This window comes from Colletotrichum truncatum, assembly GCF_014235925.2.
Source record: "Colletotrichum truncatum strain CMES1059 chromosome Unknown Contig_0008, whole genome shotgun sequence".
Classification (NCBI taxonomy): domain Eukaryota; kingdom Fungi; phylum Ascomycota; class Sordariomycetes; order Glomerellales; family Glomerellaceae; genus Colletotrichum; species Colletotrichum truncatum.
Window position 1 is genome coordinate 1730606 of NW_027222405.1, and position 23784 is coordinate 1754389.

Below are 23784 nucleotides of genomic sequence, written 5' to 3' on the forward strand. Positions count from 1 at the left end.
GGCTTGCTCTTAATCAGTAAAATTCATTTCGCAGTGTCGGGGTTATGTATATAAGCGAGGAAAACCCCTGTACGCTAACTGTCAAGGTGACGCTGAGCCTATGCATTCAACTATCCGATAGGGACAGCTCTCGTTGCTGGCTGCACACGGCAATCACCGCACCTGGCCAAGGTAGCCTCACCTATTGTACCTGTCAAGCACCTTCCTTACCTTCAACTACTCCTTCTTACTTGCATCAAATTACAACCAAAAAATCGCCAGTTCTCACGACTTACGAATACTTTCTTTGTGCGACAAATTTCGAGTGCCCAAACAACCACGACTGCCCTCGGTTGGATTCTAACACCTTCCACATACTTTCTTCTCCTTTCTGTTATCCACACATAGACATCAAGATGGCTGATAGATTCCCTTCGCTGGAAGACTTCGATTCAGGAGGTATGTACATGACAAACTGCACCTTGGTCTAAGCTAATATCTATGTTTAGCCCAGACCGACATTAAGGACACGGGTGCCTCACCTTCTGCCGATGACTTCCTGGCTCGCGAGAAGGCCCTCCTCGGCGAGGATGCCAATCAGTTTGCTACCAGCGATGACGCTGTCGCATTCGGAACTGGCGATGATGACCTTCTTGGGGGCGGCAGCAGCAGCAATATCATTGCAGAGGAGTCCACATTTGAGTCGCAGTTCCCTGATCTCGCCAACCAGAACGAGGTTTGTTCTCCGCTTCTGTTTGTTGCCCCATGTCCTAACTCTGTACCAACAGGCCGTCGCTCCCGGAGCCATCCCTGGCGGCGGAATCACTGCTCCCAGTGTTAACTACAACTCCGGATACGGCGCCTATGTCGAGGAAGAGGAAGAGCCGGCAGTCATTCGCGAATGGCGCGAGCAGAGAGATGCCCAGATTGAGAAGCGCGCACAGCAGTTCGCCGCGCAGCGTGAGGAGACCATCAAGGAGGCGAGAGAAAACATTGACGATTTCTACAACAATTACAACGCCAAGAAGGAGAAGCAGATCTCTCAGACACAGAAGGAGGCCGAACAGTTCATTGCCAGCCGAGAGGACACCGTTTCTGGTGGCACGAGCTGGGAAAGAATCGCAAAGTTGGTAGATGTCAGCGGGAAGGGTGCTAAGGGCGGCGCCTCTGGCTCCGGCAAGGAGCGCTTCCGCGAAATCCTGGTGAGCCTGAAGAAGGATGAGAAGGCACCCGGAGCCAGCGGGTACTAGAACGATTGATGGATGATTTGAGCGGCAGCCGCCGCAGTGAAATGGCAACTGAGCTTTGCTGCTGCACAGAGACCAGGAGCACTTGTATTCTAGGTAACCATTTCCTGTTGAAAGAGGAGGGAATGGTTGCCATTGGTAATTTTGGCAAGCATAGTCAAGAAACTTCGATGATGGCAGTGGCGTCACAGGGCTCCTTAATGTAGTGAAACTTCATGCGATTCTGTCTATGGTTCACCCCAAGAATCATACAATTCACCTCCGATTTCTCGTTGATATGTGTTCGACGAGCCCTATCTAGTTCTTGCCGAAGTAGCTGTTGTAACCAGCAACCTTGCGGATACCGCCGTAGAGGGTGACTATGAGCTGTGAGCACTTTGTCCGAAAAGAATGCAACGAATTAAGACGTACAGGCGAGGGTGCCCCAGAGAGCGATGGTGTATGGGACCATGTAGGCACGGCTGCGAGGGTTCTGTGATAGATTGAGTCAGTGCCCGTCATCCAATGCTATAGGAAAGTAGGAGAATCTGCGTGGTCAACATACGATCCTCCAGAGACGGGTGTGCTCCTTGTAGGCGTTCTGGTAGAACTTCTGAAGTTCAGGGACCTTGTTTTTCGCGTTGACGAGGCTGTGTAGACGTCAGAAATGCCCTCGTACGATGCCCGTTTTATGCGTCCGGACGAGTAGCCATTGGCCGCGACAGCATGCGCCTGGTTGGCCGCTGGTATGTTATGTTGGGAGATTCACGTACGCCATTTTGTTCGATTCAATTGCGGGTTTCGCGATGTTGTGGTGGGTTGCGGCTTCGTAGGCTTTCTCGATAATAGACGTTGAAAGGATAGTCAGATCAATCAGGAAGATGAGATGATACCTTGGATTGGTGGGCCGGGATGACCGAATGACTAAGCAGACCCGCTCTTTTACTCACCACCCACGAATGGAGCTGAGCTCAATTCGGTTGACGGATGGAGGTTGTTGGCAGCTTTTTGACTAACATTGGTTTTCCTCCGTTCACAAGCCTTTACTTGCAGCCTCCGTCTCGAGATGCAGCCAGCACCAAACCCTACACCTCCATAAAGTGTTAGCTGCTATGCTTCAAAGACCATCGTTACACACTCGTGTATTGGTTGTTGTCTACGCAGGGCAATGCAATTGGCCTTACAATGTCTCCGTCACTTGAATAGAGCACGCCGGGACCGGTGTCACCAATATCAAGGACTGGACGCGACCCGACGGGCAACTTGGTCTCTACCAAGGACCCAATGTACGAATTTCTACAGCCCTGGCTTCCGTAGTCGCACTGCGGTTACCGAGCCTTCCGTGTCCAGCGGCGCACACGTTGCCTCCCTCCAACACCATTTTCCTGGTCCCAACTCTCTCGGTCGAACGAGTCTCAATGCAGGGGCTAGTGCAGCAACTCAAACCCCTCGCAGTCCGCCGAGGATGTTTCCGGCTGCTCAGCTGCCAAAGACACAAATCCAAAACTGGAGACAGTCTGACTTCGATTCCTTGCCAGAAGACGACACACTTCTGTTAGAGGCAGACCTTGGTCTCGTGGATATGGCTGAGAATGAGAACGACGTTTCCTTGTGGCTTGACCTCCTCAGCGCCGCCAACAGGCAGCATGGCCGAAACGGTGTGCTCGCCATTTGGGATGCCGCAGAACGGCGCAAGGCCCTTTACGATGTGAATAGCGAAGGAGCAGAAATTTTCTGGAAGACCATTCTGGACGCTGTGGTGGATGATGAGAGCCGACTCCAGCGTGTTGTTTTGCATGCAGAGTGGATGCTCAGGTCTCGTTCAGTTCAATTGCCCTTTCTTTATTCAACGACAATATCTTACTGTCTCCGCAACGGCCAGCACCGGAGAGCGATGCAGTGGCACGTACGCCTTATGCCCAATTTCGATCCCGGCTCGGAAGCTTTTGGCAACTTGTTACAGCAGTTTGTCAGTAACCCCGACACCGACTTGCAGGAGACATTAAAATGTTTATACATTGCAACTCTCCATCATAACCTATACGACAAGATTATTCCATTTCTGTACGAAAGGGGCCGCTCCCGTCTTTGCGCCTACTGGCGCGAACTGCTGATACGATTTCATGACCTACCGCAGCCCACCCCCGAGTCGCAGCCTTATTTGAGGTTCCTTTCCCGGTACTATCCGGGTACCCCGCTCGAATTGGAGGAACAGTTGGTCTTTGACCTGAACTCGCCAGCCTACTGGGACCTTAAGCACGACTCGTTATGGGATGCAATGAGCGGCATTCACGGTGAGGGAAATGGTTTGGCTGGCAGAAGGTACAGCGATACTTTGGGCGCGCGTTGGTTTGCAAGTTCTTGGGTGCCTCTGGACTTTGCAATTCACGCGGTCCATGCACTAGGCGTACGTCAGATCGGGCCACTATCTTTGCAGTCGATTTCGTTACGAGAACCTACACCTAGCGCAGTTATGGCCCGTATTGATCAGCTACACAAGGTTAATATTGGCATTGGACACTCAACATACGCTCGTGCCGTTAAACATTTCGCCGAGAATGCTGAGCATGATCTGTTATCGGAGTTGCTGCACACCGACATACATCCAGAGGTTTTCGACGACCCCACGATGCAGCAACGCATTCGCGACGAAGCTTTGGAGTCAGGGGCTTGGAAGAGATATCGGTTGTTGCTCGCGATTCATCCCGCAATTGCCGGGGAGTCTATCGAATCCACGTCAAATATTTTGTTTCAGCAACGTCTGGAACAACGGCAAACTCGGCAAGCGCTGGCTCTTATGGACGATATGCGGTCCATGAATGTTAAACTCTCTGCGGCATCGGTTCAGCTCATTTGCTCTAATATTCTCGAACCCCTAGCATGGAATCCCAAAGTCGGGCCCTTGAACTGGGAAAGCTTGCAAACAGCTATTAGCTACCTAAAACGTTTGTTGCTGCTTCAGAAGCCAGTGCCCTCGCGCTACTGGCGAAAGATCCTTTTCAGCTTGGGCAAGTTCGGTCGCTTTGACGAGCTAGAGGATTTGTGCCTTGGCATCATCGACACTTATCAAGCCTTGAGTGAATCTCAAGGCGGCTTACTTCCAGTACATCCCACAGATGTGCCGCCATCGAGTATGGGGGCCTTAACTGAGAAAGTTGTTATCCCCGTTGATTTGCCTACAACTCACGATCACCATCCCCTCCGCAGGATCTTCAGCAACCCGGCGCTGCATGTTGCGATTGTTCGCTGGGGGTTCAAGGCAGGCTTATCAAAAGATTTGGCCCAATGGGCGTTGGGTGTACAAGAAGTACCAGTGCTGGCTATCATACGGGGTGTGCGGCTGCTAGCCAAAATGGAGAAACATGGTATACCGCTTGAGACAAGCGTGGTTCGGGCAGAGGTCATAAGGTGTTTAACTCAGCTTTATGAACCTCAAAGCAAGAAGGCTGCTTTGACACGACCAGGGTTGCCCGACTTGGTTATTATAAAGGACCAGATCAACAAAGCTTTTGGTCAAGCTACTGACCGCCCGCTGCTGCCCGACATTATTGCCTTAAGAGATGCCTTGATGGCACGTGTCGACAGGAGACATAGGCGTTCCAAAAACTAGTATTAAAGTGATACCCATCTAGACCTAGACGCGAAGCGTGGTAAAAGTCATCGCGGGCCGATGATGGATCCCAGATTCGCTCGGCATTATTCTCAAGAGAAATTCATACATTTAATTTACACCTCTCATCTCTCGTAGGTGGAAAGTAACACCTGGTGCCTCTCGGCGTCTACTCATTGCCACCGTGCTTCTTTGGCTTAATCACTAGTAATATGATCAAACCCGCAATGATAATGAGAAGAAGGAGTATGATCTTGCGCTTTGTCGTCTTTTTCTGGTATCCTGCGGCAACAACAAGCTCTTTCTCAGCCCCTTTCACGTCGGTAGCCATCCGTTCGACGTTGTAGTCTATCCTGTCGAGCATAGTACCTTGGTCAATGACCATGTTCTGCAAGTCGCGGAAAATGTCGGCCAACTCAATGATGCCCTGCGCAATGTCCTCAATCTCACGTTCGCGCTGAATGATTGCTGCATCGTTCGATTGGAGAAGCTTCTGCTGTGTTGCTTGAAGAGTTGACTGAGAGAAGGACCTATCGGCGTCAGACTCAAGCATTGAGGGGTCCATGTATGAGCTCGAGGGTTGCGGGGTTGATCCCCTATCTCCTGTAGCTATGCCGCCACCGCTGAGGCCGCTCATCCCGCGAAGTTCTGCATCATTGTCAGCGGGTTGTCAAGACCGTTGCAGCAACACTACTGACTCTTCAAGTATGCGCTCTGCTTCTTTCTGAAAAGCGCGCTGGCTTCTTGTACCCGTGATGCCAGCGATATTTGTATGTTCTTTGCCATCGTTTCCTCGGCATTGGTGATGGATCCCGACTGTTTGGACTCCCTGACCATCTGCTCGACTCGCTGGATGCAGCGATGGCAGTCGTGGAACCCTTTAGTGATTTGCTGCGTGAGCGACTCAATCTCTCTCTCCTCGGCCTTCTTGGTGTCCTCGTCGTTGAAACCGGGCAGTACATGTTTTTGATGAAGGCGTTCAAGCGCTTGGCTCTTGGTGGCTATATCGGCGAGTAGGTCGGAAATCTCATCGGATATGTCGGCCCAGCGAGGGGGTAAGAGGTCCATCTCTATAACGGCGTCCCCATCATCTTCAAAGGCACCAGCCGAGAGGAGGCCGCGTGTGTCATCGTTTCCGCTGGCATAGCTGCTGCTTCCTCCAAAGGCTTCGCCAAAGCTGTTCCCACCGGCTGCACCGCCGTATTTGGTCCGTTTCGTTGGATGGTGCGCGTACGATTGCCGATAGGAAATGTACCTGCAAGGTACGTGTCAGTGTTATAACCGGAATGCCGAGTTACTCCTGAGTGACAGAAGTGAAGAGGAACAAGCTCACAGATTCGTGCGGTCTCGCCACATGGCGGACGCCAGATGGCTGCGATAATGCTTCTCAGCCTGGGGTCCTTTGTCGCTCGCTGTGCGGGCCTTTCAGGATCGTCGTCATGAACGAAGGGTAGCGAAAGCAAACCAGGATACCATTAGCATAAAGAAGATGTATGTAGGTTGCGGGTGTCTGGTGTGTGTGTATATTCGTTGAAAAGGTACGTCAGACGAGTATCTTCAAGGGGGGCTGGCTGCGAACTGTCTTGAATGACAGTATTCAGCTCCAAGCCTCTACTCGCATCACTATTCGCAGGTATCCGGAAGGGGTATGTGGTTTGGAAAGTGGTTAAGAACAATAGCAGCCAAGTGACAGACAGAAAGCCTGTGGAACCTCACGGGTGCTGATATAATGCACTGCGGCCAGGGACGCGCTGCCAGGATGTGTGCATTAATTCATTTGATGAATTGAACAAGTATGTAAAACCAGTAGTTAGGACTGATTGCGTCAGGCCTGCCACCGTCTGCGGATTGAGCCGCCTGTGGGCCAGTACCTGAGTGGGCTCCATCTGTAAACCTTAGGTGCGTCGACAACGCTAGCAAAATGGTAGAGTGTCCATTAGTTTGGGCACTGTGATAAAGTGGAGCGCCTTACACGGTAATCATTGTGAGGACAGGAGCCAATGATGTTACTTATGTCAGCATATTGATGGATTCAAAAGAGGCCGGGTAGGCTGGATGGGGGTAGACGCTGACAGCTGGCAGGTTTGGCGGCCACCGATTCTGCGACAAGGGAAGGGGTCCAGTCTCCAGCACTGAACCTACTGGAACACAGTAATTCTCGGCAGGGTGCTTCAGCACAACAAGTGATTGCAGTTGCGCTGTCCACCATGCTGAGTTCCCTCCAGCCTCTCAGAATCCAGCCTGGCACGCCCGCCGCCCCCCTTATCGCCCGACATTTCCCCTCCCTGCCTCGTCCCTCCCCACGAGCTGCACTAAAGAAAAGCTCGACCCCAAGGCATCCAGTGGTATCTATCTTAATCTGGCCAAGACTTGTGTGAATCCTCTTGCGACTACCCTTCAACATTTAGCAACTTGGCTTCCATTTCGCTTGGTCACTTTTTAACCCAAATAAAACACATACACATTATCGCTGCTATTCATCATGGTTAGTTTCCTCTTCCTCGGACTCTATGCATTCCTCTCCAACGATCTCATCTTCGAGAGCGAACTCCGCGGCTGAGGGGTTGTTGGCTAGCATTGGACAACCTGAACTGACGCAACATCTCCAATCTAGGCTGATTCCCTTACCGAAGAGCAAGTCTCCGAGTTCAAGGAGGCTTTCTCCCTCTTTGTACGTTCACACATTACTATCACCGCTGTCTTGTGCCTCTGGTGACCATCGTGGCATGCGCTAACCCACTGCAGGACAAGGATGGCGATGGTCAGTGCCATAACCCCCTTTTCCTCCCATCGGCGCACGCCTTCGAACGCATGCCTACAAGAACGATGCTTCAATACCACGGATAGTGCTTTGGAATCATGCTAAAGAGTTGGGCAGGCCAAATCACGACCAAGGAGCTCGGTACTGTCATGCGCTCCCTGGGTCAGAACCCCTCCGAGTCGGAACTCCAGGACATGATCAACGAGGTCGACGCTGACAACAACGGAACTATTGACTTCCCTGGTGGGTGAATTTCAGTATTCTACTCTACAAGCTAAAAGCAGGCTGACAAGTTATAGAGTTTCTGACCATGATGGCCCGCAAGATGAAGGACACCGATTCCGAGGAGGAGATCCGTGAGGCTTTCAAGGTAGGTAGCGGTGGTGTACCATACACCATGGGCGATGCTGACATGCAATAGGTCTTCGACCGTGATAACAACGGATTCATCTCCGCCGCTGAGCTGCGCCACGTCATGACTTCAATCGGCGAGAAGCTAACCGACGACGAAGTCGACGAGATGATCCGTGAGGCTGACCAGGATGGTGATGGACGTATTGACTGTGAGTAGTAGTGATATAGTATTTTTGTCCTACACTCTTGCTGACATACGATTAGACAACGAGTTCGTCCAGCTCATGATGCAAAAGTAAGGCTTGAAGTTCGAGTAGTTGCTCTCTAAGCTTCGCCGGCTTGGCTGCGCAGCATTTGGTTCTTTGCGAGGAAAGACGCGGGCAGACTGCATTGAGTCTGAACTGGTTGGAGGGTAATATATCCTTTGGGGCCTCGAAGTCTCCATACGAAATATTCAGTGAAAGGACGGGTTAAACATTCGGATGGGATGGAGGACTCAGGGCTTACGTTTCACTGCCAGAAGACTTGCCTACTCCGTTCTCCCTCTCACGATACTTCTTTAACGAGTACACACACCCCAGACAGAGGCACAAGACGTATTTCAATGAGACAGGAGTTACACTTAGAAGGGAATCTCCTCTAGAGCGGCGAATGCAAAAAGTCAATTAGCAATGCACAGCCTTGACGATTATGCGATGTCGTAGCACAGTTATCATATCCTATGGTGCCTCGGTCATGTCAAGCATCTAACTTGCTTAGACTTGACAAACAAGATGGCGCTGTGGCCTGAAAGTGGTTCAAAAAAGAAGGGAGTTTTGGTAGATTAACCAGCCTGATATTGACGCTTCGATCTTTTGCGAAGCAATGCCTTCAAGAAGCAATGCCTTCAAGAAGCAATGCCTTCAAGAAGCAATGCCTTCAAGAAGCAATGCCTTCAAGAAGCAATGCTCAGTGGGCAAAACCATTGACTCGGTGCAGTCGCACATGCGGCTGTGCCCCGATCTGTCCCTTTAAATGTTAAGGGTATTAATGGCTGTTGCTGCGTCTCAAAGTCTTCAATCAACCCCGCAGCTACCATTTCTAGATAATGACTGCATGTTCAGCTACTTGGACCAGCCAAGCTCTCATGTGTGGATGCACGAGGGTTGCAGCGCCAGCAATTTTGGAAGTAGCATGTTGTTGTAGACTACCATAACCGTCAAAGTGTTCATAGCGCTCTTGAGGTTTTTGATCAGCGCCACGGCCGCTAACGTCAAGGACCGGGGCACAACCCATTGAAGGACCCCTAAAGCTTGTCAGTGCTCTCTCACCGACCTTGTCGATGATAGATAAATTATGCCTGAGAATTAGGGCCGCATTCTGCCGGCCCCACAGATGTGACGGTGCTGGGACTTGCCAGCCAGTGCCAGGCTGGACCTGAACTGCACCTACACTGCACCTCCAGCCCGCCCAGAGGACTTAGTATCCTGGGTACGTCTATCTGGTCTATTTGACGTCCACTCTGAACACGAACCCCCTTCAACACTTCAGCATTGGCGATTCGCGACTCGAAAGCTCCCGACGACCTTGCACTTGTGTAACTTTTACTTAGGCTCGATCAGCCTGTTCCAGGCCCTACGCGGGCCGCCCCTTGTTGACCAATATGAGTTCCTGTGCGAGAGATAGCCCCTGCCCCTCTGCGTCTGTATCGGTGGCCTGGAGCTGACCTGGATGACACGCCAGTGAAGCAATTCATTCGCAATGTTCGTGCCGCCAAGACTATTGCCGATGAGCGAGCCGTTATTCAGAAGGAGAGCGCATCTATTCGAGCAAGCTTCAGAGAGGAAAGCGGTGATCACAGCGTCAGGTGCGCAGTCACTCCAGATCTATCAAAGGCAAGGCACTTAGTGTCACGGCTGACTATCAATCAACAGGCGAAACAATGTCGCCAAGCTTCTCTATCTCTTTACTCTCGGCGAGAGAACCCATTTCGGTCAGATCGAGTGTCTGAAGCTACTGGCTTCACCGCGGTTTGCAGACAAACGACTTGGCCACCTGGCTACGAGTCTGCTACTCGATGAGAACCAAGAAGTTCTGACATTGGTGACGAACTCGCTGAAGAAGTAAGGTTGTTTTATCGTGAGAGAGTCAAGCTATGCTGACCTGTTACAGCGACCTCTCCCATTCCAACCAATATGTTGTCGGTTTGGCTCTTTGTACTTTGGGCAACATCGCCTCCATCGAAATGTCCCGAGACCTTTTTGCGGAAGTCGAGGCCTGCATTAACACGTCGAACCCTTACATACGAAGAAAGGCTGCCCTCTGCGCCATGCGGATATGTCGCAAGGTTCCTGATTTGCAGGAGCACTTCGTGGATAAGGCCAATCAGCTCTTGGCTGACAGAAACCATGGGGTCTTGCTCTGTGGTCTTACGCTGGTTACCAGCTTGTGCGAGGCTGACGAGGAAGAAGGCGGAGAGGAAGGCATTGTCGAAAAGTTTAAAACGCTCGTACCCGGCCTGGTAAGAACATTGAAGGGGCTAGCGACGTCTGGGTACGCTCCTGAACACGACGTTACGGGCATTACCGATCCATTCGTGCAAGTCAAGATTTTGCGCCTTCTCAGAGTGTTGGCGATGGGAGATGCGCAAGTCAGCGAACAGATCAACGACATTTTGGCTCAGGTGGCGACCAACACAGATTCTTCCAAGAATGTTGGAAACTCGATCTTATACGAAGCTGTTCTTACGATTCTCGACATTGAGGCCGATTCTGGGCTGCGCGTGCTCGGTGTTAACATCCTCGGCAAGTTTCTATCCAACAGGGACAACAATATCCGCTATGTTGCACTCAATACTCTGATCAAAGTGGTGGCTATCGAGCCAAACGCCGTGCAGAGGCACCGAAACACTATTCTCGAGTGTTTAAGGGACCCAGACATCAGCATTAGGAGACGTGCTCTAGAACTCAGTTTTACCCTTATTAACGAAAGCAACGTCCGGGTCCTCATCCGGGAGCTTCTCGCATTCTTGGAGGTTGCCGATAATGAGTTTAAGCCAACAATGACTAGTCAAATAGGCATTGCAGCCGACAAGTTTGCGCCCAACAAACGCTGGCACGTTGATACTATGCTCAGGGTACTGACTCTTGCCGGAAACTATGTCAAGGAGCCTATCATGTCCTCGTTCATTCGACTCGTTGCCACCACACCCGAACTACAGACATACGCGGTTCAGAAACTTTACACCAACTTGAAAAAGGACATTACACAAGAGAGTCTTACGCAAGCCGGGGCGTGGTGCATCGGCGAGTACGGGGACGCTCTACTAAGAGGTGGCCAATACGAAGAGGAAGAGCTTGTGCAGGAGGTCAAGGAACACGAAATCATTGACTTATTCTCGTCCATCCTCAACAGCAACTATGCCACTCAAGTATCGACTGAATATATTGTCACAGCTCTCATCAAACTAACCACGAGACTGTCCGATTCGGCGCAGATCGGTCGGGTTCGCCAGCTTCTCGAAAATCACCAAACAAGTCTCGATGTCGAGGTGCAGCAGAGAGCCGTCGAGTACAGCAACTTATTTTCTTACGACCAAATCCGCAACGGCGTTCTCGAGAAGATGCCACCCCCTCAAATCAAGGAAGAGTCCCGCGTTCTTGGCCCGGCGACGACCAAGAAGTCTTCCAAGGCCGCAAATAGGAGATCGCGGGTTGTCAAGCCCACTGAGCAAGATTTGCTGTTCGATCTCATGGATACTCCTCCCGCCACAACACCTGCTACTGGCGGAGCCTCCAATACTGATCTTCTTGCCGATATTCTAGGCGGCACCTCGTCTCCTCCTACATCGACCTCTCCTCAACCACAGCAGTCAAACGTTGCCTCAATAATGGATCTATTCGCTCAAGACCCTGCCCAAAATGCCACGTCCTCTGCTCCCGCTGTCGGAGGTGCCTCAAACTTGGACCTAATGTCTTCAATGTCTGCCGCAACTCCTCAGCCTCAGCCGCAGGCAGCTCTACAGGCACCGGTGGGTCTGCCTGTTTATGACAACAACGGCCTTAATGTTAGCTTCCAGATCCAACGCAACGCCGAAGGCCTTGTACAGACTATAGCGCGGTTCAGGAATGTCAGCTCGGGCTCTCTGTCTAATGTTGGGCTACAGGCAGCTGTGCCCAAGACGCAGAAGCTGCAGCTCATGAGCATCTCCAGCACAGATCTGGGACCTGGTGCTGAAGCGACCCAGAGAATGATTGTTTCTGGGGCCAAGGGAGTGAGTCCCTAATGATACCGTTTGTTAGTATCTAGCTAATCTGTTCACAGCCGCTGCGGTTACGTTTGAGGATTGGATACACGCATCCGTCTGTTGGAGATGTGATGGACCAGGTAAACTGGACTGAGCCGTCTTAGGACAGCGTTGAGGCGGAGTGGGCATGAACGTACATGACATGAGCTTGTATATTTAATATGGCAAGACAAGAGTGGCCAAAATAGACAGATCTGTGACGATGCAAAGTTAGGCAATCTTAGCATGCTGTAGTCCTGAAGCCTGGTAAGCATGTCGAAAAAAGATGATTTTTGACATATTGCGTTGTTGGTATCCTGCCTGCCATGCCCTACCCACTTAATGTGTCAGTAAGTGCGGACCCGGCATGTCACTCATTTACAACATCCGAGGTCGAGCCGCTTAGTATTCTTCAACATCAGTTAGGAATGCTGTTGAATCCAGTCCATCGGGTTACCGCTACCCGGAGACTTTCTCGTACCCAGGCAGCTGCATTTGCGTCTCGCTCCCATATTTGCCAGCTGTTTTCGCCCACATCTAAGATGGAGCCGATCAGCGGAAGAGAGTCGCACATCGAGCGCACAGCAACTGAGCCGCGGGATTCTGTAAGTTCCGCGTCTACACTTGGACAGTGAGCAGTGACTTACCAATGCAGCATAAACACGCCGTCACTCTTAGCCGAATTGACCAGATAAACGGCAATGTTCGGCTTTTTCGTTTGGAAATTCAGAAAGGCTCGAGCATCAAGGTACGCGCCCTGGTATGACATCAACACAGCCTGCAGCCACAAGCGAATGGAGCACACGTCTTACCTCTAACCACCTAAGCAGTTCCTTCCAGGTCAATGGCTTGATACCTATGTCCCTAATGTTACCAAGCCAGGCGGTTTTACCATAACCAGCCCGCCCTCCAAAGCTCGGCTTCCCGGTTCGCCGTACCTTGAGCTTGCGGTTCAAAGGTCGCCATCAAACCCGGCTGCTGCATGGCTATGGGACAAGTCGTTCATCGGCGCTACATTAAATATACGCGTTGGTGGCAGTTTCGTCTGGCCACCACAGGAACTAGATCTTGCCTCTCTGCGACGCGTCGTTTTTGTAGCCGGCGGCGTGGGTGTGAACCCGCTGATCAGCATCGTCAGTCACTTGGCCGAGGACAAATGTCCCTACGACATTCAGTTTCTCTATAGTGCTAAAGCGCCGAAAAATATCGACAAAGAAAAGCCATTGTTCATAGAAAGGCTTGCTGCCATCTACGGACGAGAAAAGGTCCACGGTCGCCTCCAGTTGTTCCTCACAGGCCACAACGTGGCAAACGAGACGGTCCTGTCGTGTAACAATGTTGACGTCCCCTTCAAGCCCCGTCGCATGACCCTTGCCGATGTGACCGAAGCTTTAGGACACAAGGAGGACCATAATGCCGCGGTTGTTTATGTCTGTGGAGTACCATCAATGACAGACGAGTTTGTAGGAAGACTTGTCTCGCCTGACGAATTAGGTCTCGACCGCGGACAGGTTCTCTGTGAGAAGTGGTGGTAGTGAGCAATGTTTTGGATCTTTCAAATCATAACCATAGTGAAGATCGCTGCTTGTAGAATACTGTGGCTTGCTTAACCAAGGAGGATTAGTGTATTTATGTATTGTTGTCTTCAAGACTTTTTACGTGGCTTCAGCACTACTGGTTAGCGTGATGCTATGTTACTTATCATAGCATATCTCCCAGTACTCGCAGGGCATAAGATTTTTCGTCTTGTAAACCTTCGTTTGAAGCTTTCCTACTCAGCAATTTTGATCAACCAACTTGTTGTGCTGAACTTCATTTCTGAAGCCAGCAACGTTTGAAACATCCAGTGGTTCAATTGGTGTAATCTCTCCAAATTATGGCTCGGCTCGCCAACTTATCTACAAGTTATGTGCTCATGTTCCAGGTCCTGTCGTAGTTGCCTATCTTGCTTTTGTACCATAGATTCTAGAGCAATCGGCCTGGGAAATTGTGTTAGCACGTAAATCCTACTCTTGAGTTATACTCAGTTTCCTAGCTGATGAGGCTTCCGTGCATTTCTGCACCAAAGCTTTGTCATTCTGTGTGGTGCCTTCGATTTTTCTGGTTTAGAACTTGTTGCTGGGTTTTTTTGTTTTCTTTTTCTATATATCTAGATCTACTGTATTCCCATTGTAGTTTTCCCTTTCCCAATTTCCGAGACCACAGAGCAATCGTTAATTCGCCTCGCCTGTTGACGTATCTAGTATATTGCATTGGCAAATACATGATAAAGATGTTCTCAATCCTCAGGGAGGGTTCCAAACCATCCACCGGATGTCTGAAAACTCCTTTTGTTCATGTTCCCTCTCCGCTGCCCCCAGCGCAGCGGCGATGGTTTTCGTCTGAACCACTCTGCTTCCAAGATGCTTGAGTTGTTCAAGCTGTTAGGAAATTTGGTCATTTCATGACCAGACGTGTTCGTACTGAACTTCATATCAGTATACTCAGTGAATTGCCGCTCAATTTGAATACCGGTGATTGATGGACAATCTTGTCCAAAATTTCCGAGTGCGTCCGAGTCGTGCAGAGATGGAGACATCCTATTACAGTCCAAGGACAATGGTGGTTTTGTAGGAGATACAGAAGATGAATACGTCGGAGTGTCATTTCCGCTCAGTTTCATGAAGATCGAGGGCAGAAGGACTTTTTTAGCTACTCCAAGTTCGATCTCGTCGGCGCTCCCCGATTCATCCACATATTGTAACAACGACGGCGTGACGGAAGGAGCTCGTGCAAACTCCAGTGAAGAACTGCGCCGTGATGGAACCGTGGCCGGCAGTACTGGAAGAGGCCTTCGGGGATGCAAATCTTGTTTCTTGTTACGCGCCAACTTGCTGGGTTTCGGGAGTATGGATCGGGTCGCGGGGGGCGGTATTGTCCTAGGAGGCATCGCTATACGATATGGGCCGTGATTATAATGAACCAGTCCCTCTCTTTCGCTGTGGTACATTTTAATGTTACCCTCGAATACAGACCCAGCGTCTGATTCGAAGTTGAAGGGTGCCATGTTGTTGAACATTTCATCAACAGGCATCTTGGGATTATTTTGAGGGGTTTTCTCCTTGATTCTTGACGCATCCCCAAGTTCATTGCAATAAGTCTCTGGCACAAGATTCAGAGCCTTCAAGTGAATCCAGTTACGGTAGAAGAAGCGGAAAGTGGCGTAAGGAGAGTTGATGGAGTCGATCAAAAGCCAGTTATAGTAAGTCAAATCCTGGGGTGACTCCATAAGGCCGCCCGTAGGAAAGCTAGGAAGGTCAATTACAGCTTCCAAAATCGAGAATAAGCAACTTACGTGATGCCATATGCATTCTGACTTCGAAAACCAGTGAGCTCAATGGATCTCTTCCTCCTACCCGTGGATCGGAAGACTTGAAGTTCAATAAGACCTCCGTCCATGGCGGCGGAGGTCTCCTCGAACCGGGGCGTGAAGTAGAAGTATCTCTTTTCAACACCCTCGCGTTTAAACGTCATACCGCTCTCTCTATAATGCCATTTGTTGTCAGGCTCGTACAAAGCATGGCTCACGACCTGGCTAGGGACATTCTGGGATTTTGTGCCCCATGACGCTACAGCACGCCCATTCATTTCCATGTTGAAGTACATATATTCGGCGTTACATTGAGGTTTGTTAATCGCATATCGGATATGAAATTGAGCACCTACTGTTCGGTTAAAATATCAATGTGCGTACATGGAGGGGAAGCGGCGGACCTGGAGAAGAGGGTATATACACCGAAGTAGTGGGCTTGCATTTCTCCGGAGTGGACTGCAAGCTAGAACTTGGAGACGACTTTAGGCTATAAGGGCGAGGCCCACAAAGACGGACAGACGAAGACTCGGGATGGGGCAGCTCTGGGAGAGGTCTCTCACGCGGGCCGAGAACGACCGAAACGTTAAGTCCGCGGAAGTCAGGCATCTTGATCGTGGTGATGTGGCTGAACAACTGAGTATAAAGTAAAACAAGTAAGCGGAAGTCGTAAGGTGACGATGTTTTTGAAAAGCCCATCAGCAATTTCGTAGAGAAGGCTTAATGGTAGAACAGACAGAGTTGCCATTTAGTCGTGAAGGAGAACAAGTTGCCCCAGAGGAGGAAAGTGATGTAAGACGGCCCCTCAACTGGGGTCACTTTGTTCACTTTGACGGAAGGTGCCAACGGAATGACACATTGAGGTTGCCTCATTGAATTAGAAGTATAGGAATAGAATAGAAATTAAGGAAAATGCAATACGCCTGGCTTTACATTTCTTATGAACGAGATATATCGCTCGAAGATTGCACTGAACGCAAACGTGGCTTTCCCCATCATGCATTCCTCGAGGAAAGTTGTTGGCATGATCGTTTCCAGTGAATCCTGAGTACTGTGACTTAGTTCAAGGCATTTAACAAGCCTGGTCCTCTCAGTCTAACGAACCCTCCCCTTCTTGGCTGATTATCAACCATCAGTACAACATGATTCAGGCCTCTTAAGCTTGTGGACAAGACAGGGGAAATCACTAGTGACTAGAAAGAAAACGGTGGCTTGCCATTTACTGCTTGTGACTTCCACTTGTCCAATTTGTGCCATATATATGTCTATCGCCCTTGCAAGCCCAACTTATCTTACTCAACTCCCAGTCACAACCTTTGTATCGTCTTCTTTGCCAAGGAGGCCCAAGTTACGTATTTGCCCAGCGCTTGGGGCATTGTCTCGTGCGCTAGCTGATTCAGCCTTTCGGTAGGCCGCCTGAAGTGCCCTCGTTCTCGCAGCCTAGAATAATACAAATACTGATAAGTTACCGTCCATTTCAATTGCATCAGGCAGCGAAGAAACTAACCTCCTTCTTGTGGTGCAGGCACTCGTAGTAGTCTTCCAGCGCTAGGCCGCACTTCTTTTTACCGGAGTGGTCTTCTCCAGTGGTGTTGACGACGTAGCAGCCGAGGAGCTCCTGCCAGAAGGGGAAGCACCGCGAGGGGCCTGCACGGCGTTTCTAGGTCAGTACAGTACCAATGGAAGAGAAAATGCAAGTTTACCTCCGTGAAGACCGTATCCAGAGGCCATTATGGATGTACAGACGCCAATTGGATGGTGGTTGAAGCTCAGATGTCGTCGACCGTCGTGGTTTCTTGATCACGAAGTCGAAGTCTGGAATGGTGTCTAACGGAAGAGCCCGCGGCTGTCAGGAAATATCGTCCTATCAGATGGTACTTGATTCCAATAGTGAATTCGGCGCCACGGTGGGTTCATTCGGCTAGCGCGCGCCTAAGCCTTCATGCACAACCCCTGAAGTATCCACTTAATTATGACGAAGCTAAAGTACCTGCCGCACGTTCCCCAATTGAACACGCCTAGAGCTGGATACCAGGAATACTGACTTGTTCAACGCTCAAATACTTGTCTCTTGCAACCGCTCAGGAACCTTCCGCAATTTCACGTTACTCGAAATATACCACGAATGGAAATGTCCCAATACAACGCATGATGGGTCACGTTCTGTCTCCCCCGAAGCTGGTGCTTCTGGCTGTGCACCTAGCCATCAACGCCAACATTGACAGCTTGGCCTTTCTGACCTCTCGATACACCACCGTCTTGCGCAAGGAGCTCATTTTACGAATACTTCTAACCTACCTTCCCGAGACTGTTAGATCTATCGACTATGTCCCTTTTCTTGAAGAAATCTCATCCGGCGATTTTGCGGACCGTGAAGCGAGCGACATCGATTACAATATCGTAGAGGATCTGACGGACGAGCAGGCGGCAAGGAAGGTTCGCAAATTGCATTTGCTACCCCTGACTTGGAAAGACACGCCTTTTTGCACTGATGATGACCCGGTTACCGTTTTTCTGCTTCGGAGAGCCCAGCGTATCGATGAGGAGGCTGGCTTGCTCACCCAATTACCAGAGCTACTTGGGCCATTTCTCCAGTACGCCCCAGATATTCGTGTTTGGATGGCCTCAACTTTGCTTCCATTACTGAGAAGAAACTATGAATACTATCCCACGAATAGTATTCCATACTCGCTTGCCGAATTTTATAGCCTTCCCGATGGCGTTGCAGTTGATGCCCTTCTGTCTCAGACAGGCGTTCGGTCCGAGGATTATGTCTTCGTCGGTCGGGATTTGAGAGGGCTCCTTGTTCCATGGCTACATAATAATTTTCGCTGGAAACGAGCTGAAGGGGACGATGCAGACGATTCCTCGGGCGAGGATCTCTACAGCCCAGGCTGGGAACGAGCGATTGAATGGCTCTTGTCGCAGAGTTCTAATTCTTGGAGAGTTGCCGCGGCGGCCATCGAGCAATGGGGAGGCGCTGTGGATGTCGACTTAGGCGACTATGACACCCTATGGCTCAACGAGCAGCAGCAACAGTATCTCGATCGTCGGTACGCTCGAGCTGTCCTAGCCTGCGCTTATGTTGTTCCTGAAGCGACTGTCGAAGCGCTCCAGGGTGCTCATCAAATGCTCAGAAAGGTTATGGATCTTCTCGGCGAAGATGAGATTCTACCCCTGCCTTCAGCAGCGGACTCTCTTTCTGCTGTATCCCACTTAGAAGGCGACAGCGTTCTCAGCCATAAGAACACAGGCTTCATGCGGGACGATCTCCTGAAACACTCAAACCCTCTTACGACACCATCTAAAAAGGCAACGCATTTGCTACATGCCATCATAGTTAGTGCGTTTATCCTGACACGGCTCGGGCAGCCGTGCACTATCAAGCGGGCGGGCGATCTTGCTTTCATCCAGGACGAACGAGATCAGAAAGCCGAAGCAATCAAACTAGTGCATGTCATTGCCGAACAAGCGACAGGACGTGACGAAAGCTTTTGGATCAAGGCACGCAACGAACTCCTTTGGTTGCGGAATTGGGGCATCACCACCTCTCCAGATGGCACAGTTATGGGGGTTTTTGCAAAGGTTAAGCCAGCAGTCATTGAAACTGAGATTTTAAAGTCCCTCTTGTCTACAGAGAGTGAGCTCCCCTAACTGCAATGCTAGTTTACTGGCTAAGATGTGTAGGATACGCGTTGGCCAGGTCAATGTATGAGGATGAGATCGACAAGCTTCTGCCGGATGAAATTCTTCGAGACACAATTATTGCGGCAGCTCTCAACGCATATGACAACGCTTCGAACCCCAACCGAAACAGGGGAGGACTCAAGAAGTGTGACGAGATGTAAGCAACATTCACTGGTTCGATAGAACGTGCTGACAAATGCAGCATTAACGCTTTCCCACGAACCATTCATAAATCTTGTCCTGAGAGATGCCGCATCGATGCTTTGCTCAAGGCGACGCATGCTCTTAGTGAATATCGCTTGGTTTTGAGGCAGGGCGAGCCATTCAGCCCTGTTGTGCTGCGCGTACACACAGACCCGGTCTCTATCATTGGTAAAGTCTTGGAGCAGAACCCGAAGAGCTACACGCGTGTCCAGGATCTTGCAGAAGTGGGCTCCAATATGGTTCGGGCTGGTCTTGTACACCGAAACAGCAAGACTGCCGCCCAGTCTCAAGAAGATGGTCAAGCACAAATAGATGCTACAGAAAAGCGTACTATTGCCATGTGCATCGAGGCGGCCTTGGCAGAGCATGACTTTGAAACTGCGTACTCATACATTGTCAACAGGCTAAGTGGTGCAGCTTATGGCTCGAAGTCGGCCAGCACGATAATGCTAGCTGACGACGACTTTTCGTGGAGAGCCGCACTACAGGCAGGGCAGTATATCAGAACGGCAAGGACAGTTCGCCCGACGCACCTAGGCAATGCCAGTGGCAACCCGGAAATCCGTCACCTGGAACAGCGTATTGACTGTCTTGCTACTGCTCTCCGTATTGCCCCGCCCTCACAACTCCAGGAAATCCTCAAGTCATTCCGACGCTGCGAAGAACAGCTTGACTCAGCACTCAGGGAAGAGGCTATTCGTGAAGCTGACCTAGATGCTGCCGCCGATTCTAGCTCGCATGGCATGCCTGGTGGATTCGATGCAACTTCCGTGGCAGCCCGCTCTCAACGACTACACAGTAGCCAGTCTCGCTCGACGGCAGTGGCCAAGGGAGGCGATGATGCACCTATGTCACTCTTTGACCTCTCTCGTGCCACTGCCCGTGCAGCATCACGCAACTTCGCTGCGCTTTCGACGCTACAACAGTCCACCGGCGGCAAGGCTCCGGATCCCGCAGAAGCAGCCGGAAGCAGAACTGCAGACGCAAGTGACGATCACCGTAGGGCAAGGAAGCGTGACCAGATTCGTGAAGCTGCTATGGGTACTTTGACGTCGGGTGTGGGTTGGCTTATTGGAGCACCAGCAGCACCCACTGATAATCGGGGGGCCAGAGAGGACTAATATACCAATAGAGATTCCGGCATGACTACATGATGAACGAAGACATTTTTATCAACCATAGTTTTTTGTGAATCCAAGTGTGATACTCAGCTGCAATTGAGGGGAGGGTGCACTACATCATTGGGAAATGCCGTCTGCAACTATAAATGTCTATAGCACGGAGACATTTGATTTTTTTTACTTTTTGTTTTTACTTCAACTTTATCGAAACGGGCTGCTATTAGTCTAAATCCCAAATTTTGTATTGTAAATGCCAATTACCCCGAAGAACCTGAGAAGGGCAGGTTTTATGTGCCACTTAGCAAATGATTCTGAACCTAGATATTATCCCCCCTCATTCAATAGTGTTTAGGGTTACTGACAACTTCGGCGCCATATGTAGTTTACTCTCAGCCAAGTGATGTAGTAGAACGCAAGGTTGCATCGGATAACCGCAATATAAAGCCGCGTTTATTTCGTAGCTGTGACTGCTTGAGGCGTACCAAGACACTTTACGAACGAGTGGTCTAGCCATTTTGACTTGCCATTAAATCAAGGACTGCCTTGTTTAAATAGTTTGCCCAAGGTTAAAATTGTGTAAAGCGTAGGCGATACAGCACATGTAAGCTCAAGTGGTTTAGGTGTCATTGCCACAGGGTTAATTTGGAACTTGACAATTACGCTCAAGTGGATGAAACATCTAGAGTAAAGGCGCAGTTTGCGGTTGAAGGCATGTCTTAAGGGACCGGGGACAAGCCGCAAGCCGAAAACCGCTATTGGTGGCAGTATAGTTAGTTTCGATACAGCTACAACGGGGGAAGATACCTTTAAGCAGGATCCCGCTCAACAGAGACCACACAGCCTGATCTGTGGCAGTCAGCTCAAGGCAAAGCAACAGGGGCCACGACTTCGTTATATCCCGAGTCGCTAGTAATGTCAGGGGTGACTAAAGACGAAGCAGTGGGTGCGAAGGGCGTTTCATTTACGACTGGAAAAGTTGAAAGTTTGGCGTTCAGGCGGCACAGTTACGGTTTAGGTGTTTAGGGACGCGGTTGTCATTCATGTTGCATTGCTGGTCAACATCTTTATCTTGCTGAAATTTGCACCGAAAAAAGCCATGCCGGATTTGTGAAGCCGTCTCAAACTCGACTCGACCCGAAGCGGGACGTGATAGATAATGGTACAAGGTGGAAAGAGGTTTGCGTGAGGGAAACAATCGTGGACCACCGCCGGCCCACAACGTGGTGTAACGAAAGTGCTGATCCACAAGGGGGAAAGTGACTGTCATTCTGGCCAAAGCCTGTCGACGCCTGCCGTTTTGCCGTGTTGATTGTTTGCCAAAGCTACCAACAAACCGCCAGAAACTTTTCGTCAGAAAGGGCCCGATTTGAGAAACAGTCGCCAGCAAATGAGGTGCCTGTCTCTCGCGCAGAGACCTTGCCAGCGAAAGATCGTGGTTTAGAAATGGCCAACCACAACAAGCCGAAAAACCCATTTTATGTTTCCATCACTGACTAGTTGTAGTGCACAAGAACTCCATGAGACGCAATTTTTGGGGATATCCGCCGAGATCGACCGCACTATGAAAGACGGAAAGGGAAGGAAGGATACGCTGTTCGTCATGAATGAAACGAGTGAACAGCGTGTGATGAAATAGTATAAGAATCAGCGAGAGCCTAGACGCATTAGCCACGATAAATACCAAATGAGGGAGGGCAATTAAAGATTCCAACCTCCGTAGTTCTCCCGGGTCTCGGAGCGAGCAGGCGCATCGCTATAGCCAGCACTTGCAGCAGGCGCGTCGCGGGAGCGAGGACCTTCACGCTCAGCGGGTCTATCATAGCCACGTTCGCGTTCGTAGCCAGGGTTACGACGCTCATCGGGGCCACCACGCGCGTAGCGGTCGCCACGCTCCTCGCGTCCACCGCCGCCATAGCGGTCGACCCGGCCGCCAGCGTAGGCCTCATCGCCGCCGCGGTCGCGTCTTTCGTAACCACCACGATCCTCGCGGTAGCTGCGGTCGTAGCCACGGTCCTCACGGTATCCGCGTTCGTAGCCACCACGGTCATCGTAGCCGCGTCTATCATAGCCACGGTAGCGGTAAGGGTCATCGCGGCCGTAACCGCCACTACCACCGCCGCCGCCTCCATAGCCACCGCCATAACCTCCACGACGTCGGTCATCGTAGCGGTCGTTAAAGCGGCCACCACCGCCACCACGGCCCTCTATTGACATCATGTGAGTACAAATTTATTTTCAAATTGTGAAAGGCTCTGAAACTTACCACGCTTGGGGGGGCCGAAGTACTTGCCAGGAGTAGGGGTGCGAGGACGAGCACGGCGAGCCTTCTCAATGCTCAAAGTGCGGCCCTCAATCTGCTCGCCCTGCAGGCCCTCCTTAGCAGCATCAGCCTGCTCAGATGTAACCATCTTTACGAAGCCGAAGCCGCGAGACTCCTTGGTATGAGGGTCGCGCATGATCTGGCATTTCTCGACCTCACCATACTTCTCGAACAGGCGAGTGACCTCGGACTCGGTCAGGCGTGGGTGAATGCCAGTGACAAATAGGTTGGAGCCAGGGTTTACGGCGCCGTCATCGTCGCCGCCCTTGGATCCGGTCTCATCTTTGTTGCCACTGCAGGGCGACAGAACGTGCTTTAGCAATGACATATCAAAAGATAATGGGTTTAGATGGATCTTGCTTACCGGTCGCCATTGCCAGAGGGCGAAGCGGAGCGGCGGCGTCCGGAGTCGCCGTCATCGCGCAGAGGGCGGGGAGAGGCGCTGCGGTTATCGCGCTCATAACGAGGAGCCTCGTCTACAAGTTATCTTTTTGTCAGTGCCGATTCGTCTTTAGGGCGACAAGCAGTGTCCAGGTAAAACGAACCATCATAGCGGTCGCCGTTGGCGGCCTCGTAATCCATGGACGTGGTAGCCATCTTGCAGTGAAGCGTAACCGACAGTTAGATCCTCTACGTGTTGAGGTTGGATGAATTGAGAAAATGTGCCAACGACGCGATTGTCGGTGACGCAGATTCTTCTGTTATGACGGAGATTGGTCAGACTGGAGAGATTGAAAGCGAGCCTGGCCTAGGCTGGAGCCTCAATGAATAGGAGAAGGTAACGGAGAACAATGAAGTGATGGAAAATTAAACTCGCCGTGAAGGAAGTAGATGCAGATGGCGAATTGCATCAATTGAAGGAAGAGAGACAGCTTTGAGATGCCAGGTGAAGGAAGGATGGATGGAAGG

General features: G+C 50.7%; 12 protein-coding genes across 12 annotated transcripts; 6 read left to right on the forward strand and 6 right to left on the reverse strand.

The window, feature by feature from the left end:
- Nucleotides 1–395: 395 nt before the first annotated feature.
- CTRU02_211963 (clathrin light chain) lies at nt 396–1229 on the forward strand (the record flags this gene model as incomplete). Its single annotated transcript, XM_036725617.1, has 3 exons — nt 396–438; nt 489–736; nt 768–1229. The coding sequence occupies 3 exons, from the start codon at nt 396–398 to the stop codon at nt 1227–1229; spliced, it is 753 nt and encodes a 250-aa protein (XP_036582822.1).
- Nucleotides 1230–1523: 294 nt separating this feature from the next.
- On the reverse strand, nt 1524–1983 carry CTRU02_211964 (uncharacterized protein; the record flags this gene model as incomplete). Its single annotated transcript, XM_036725618.1, has 4 exons — nt 1524–1585; nt 1638–1698; nt 1771–1855; nt 1979–1983. The coding sequence occupies 4 exons, from the start codon at nt 1981–1983 to the stop codon at nt 1524–1526; spliced, it is 213 nt and encodes a 70-aa protein (XP_036582823.1).
- Nucleotides 1984–2373: 390 nt separating this feature from the next.
- CTRU02_211965 (pentatricopeptide repeat domain-containing protein) lies at nt 2374–4815 on the forward strand (the record flags this gene model as incomplete). Its single annotated transcript, XM_036725619.2, has 1 exon — nt 2374–4815. The coding sequence occupies one exon, from the start codon at nt 2374–2376 to the stop codon at nt 4813–4815; it is 2442 nt and encodes an 813-aa protein (XP_036582824.2).
- Nucleotides 2761–3003, reverse strand: CTRU02_211966 (uncharacterized protein; the record flags this gene model as incomplete). Its single annotated transcript, XM_070205749.1, has 1 exon — nt 2761–3003. The coding sequence occupies one exon, from the start codon at nt 3001–3003 to the stop codon at nt 2761–2763; it is 243 nt and encodes an 80-aa protein (XP_070060562.1).
- Nucleotides 4816–4984: 169 nt separating the features above from the next.
- On the reverse strand, nt 4985–6171 carry CTRU02_211967 (t-SNARE affecting a late Golgi compartment protein 2; the record flags this gene model as incomplete). The annotated part of the gene is made up of 3 exons (XM_036725620.1): nt 4985–5463; nt 5514–6070; nt 6149–6171. 3 exons carry the CDS (start codon nt 6169–6171, stop codon nt 4985–4987), a joined length of 1059 nt encoding a protein of 352 aa, XP_036582825.1.
- A 1126-nt stretch (nt 6172–7297) lies between these two features.
- CTRU02_211968 (calmodulin) lies at nt 7298–8229 on the forward strand (the record flags this gene model as incomplete). Its single annotated transcript, XM_070205750.1, has 7 exons — nt 7298–7300; nt 7430–7486; nt 7561–7576; nt 7694–7819; nt 7876–7946; nt 7998–8139; nt 8195–8229. 7 exons carry the CDS (start codon nt 7298–7300, stop codon nt 8227–8229), a joined length of 450 nt encoding a protein of 149 aa, XP_070060563.1.
- Nucleotides 8230–10064: 1835 nt separating this feature from the next.
- CTRU02_211969 (ap-1 complex subunit gamma-1) lies at nt 10065–12194 on the forward strand (the record flags this gene model as incomplete). The annotated part of the gene is made up of 1 exon (XM_070205751.1): nt 10065–12194. One exon carries the CDS (start codon nt 10065–10067, stop codon nt 12192–12194), a length of 2130 nt encoding a protein of 709 aa, XP_070060564.1.
- Nucleotides 12195–12736: 542 nt separating this feature from the next.
- Nucleotides 12737–13729, forward strand: CTRU02_211970 (NADH-cytochrome b-5 reductase; the record flags this gene model as incomplete). The annotated part of the gene is made up of 3 exons (XM_070205752.1): nt 12737–12799; nt 12850–12942; nt 13025–13729. The coding sequence occupies 3 exons, from the start codon at nt 12737–12739 to the stop codon at nt 13727–13729; spliced, it is 861 nt and encodes a 286-aa protein (XP_070060565.1).
- A 743-nt stretch (nt 13730–14472) lies between these two features.
- Nucleotides 14473–16152, reverse strand: CTRU02_211971 (uncharacterized protein; the record flags this gene model as incomplete). The annotated part of the gene is made up of 3 exons (XM_036725622.2): nt 14473–15481; nt 15529–15895; nt 15948–16152. 3 exons carry the CDS (start codon nt 16150–16152, stop codon nt 14473–14475), a joined length of 1581 nt encoding a protein of 526 aa, XP_036582827.2.
- Nucleotides 16153–16839: 687 nt separating this feature from the next.
- CTRU02_211972 (NADH:ubiquinone oxidoreductase subunit) lies at nt 16840–17274 on the reverse strand (the record flags this gene model as incomplete). Its single annotated transcript, XM_036725623.1, has 3 exons — nt 16840–16983; nt 17051–17190; nt 17247–17274. 3 exons carry the CDS (start codon nt 17272–17274, stop codon nt 16840–16842), a joined length of 312 nt encoding a protein of 103 aa, XP_036582828.1.
- Nucleotides 17275–17694: 420 nt separating this feature from the next.
- CTRU02_211973 (secretory pathway protein Sec39) lies at nt 17695–20555 on the forward strand (the record flags this gene model as incomplete). The annotated part of the gene is made up of 3 exons (XM_036725624.2): nt 17695–19183; nt 19231–19387; nt 19433–20555. The coding sequence occupies 3 exons, from the start codon at nt 17695–17697 to the stop codon at nt 20553–20555; spliced, it is 2769 nt and encodes a 922-aa protein (XP_036582829.2).
- Nucleotides 20556–22253: 1698 nt separating this feature from the next.
- On the reverse strand, nt 22254–23472 carry CTRU02_211974 (transformer-sr ribonucleoprotein; the record flags this gene model as incomplete). The annotated part of the gene is made up of 4 exons (XM_036725625.1): nt 22254–22759; nt 22819–23168; nt 23240–23351; nt 23421–23472. The coding sequence occupies 4 exons, from the start codon at nt 23470–23472 to the stop codon at nt 22254–22256; spliced, it is 1020 nt and encodes a 339-aa protein (XP_036582830.1).
- Between the last annotated feature and the right edge of the window lie 312 nt (nt 23473–23784).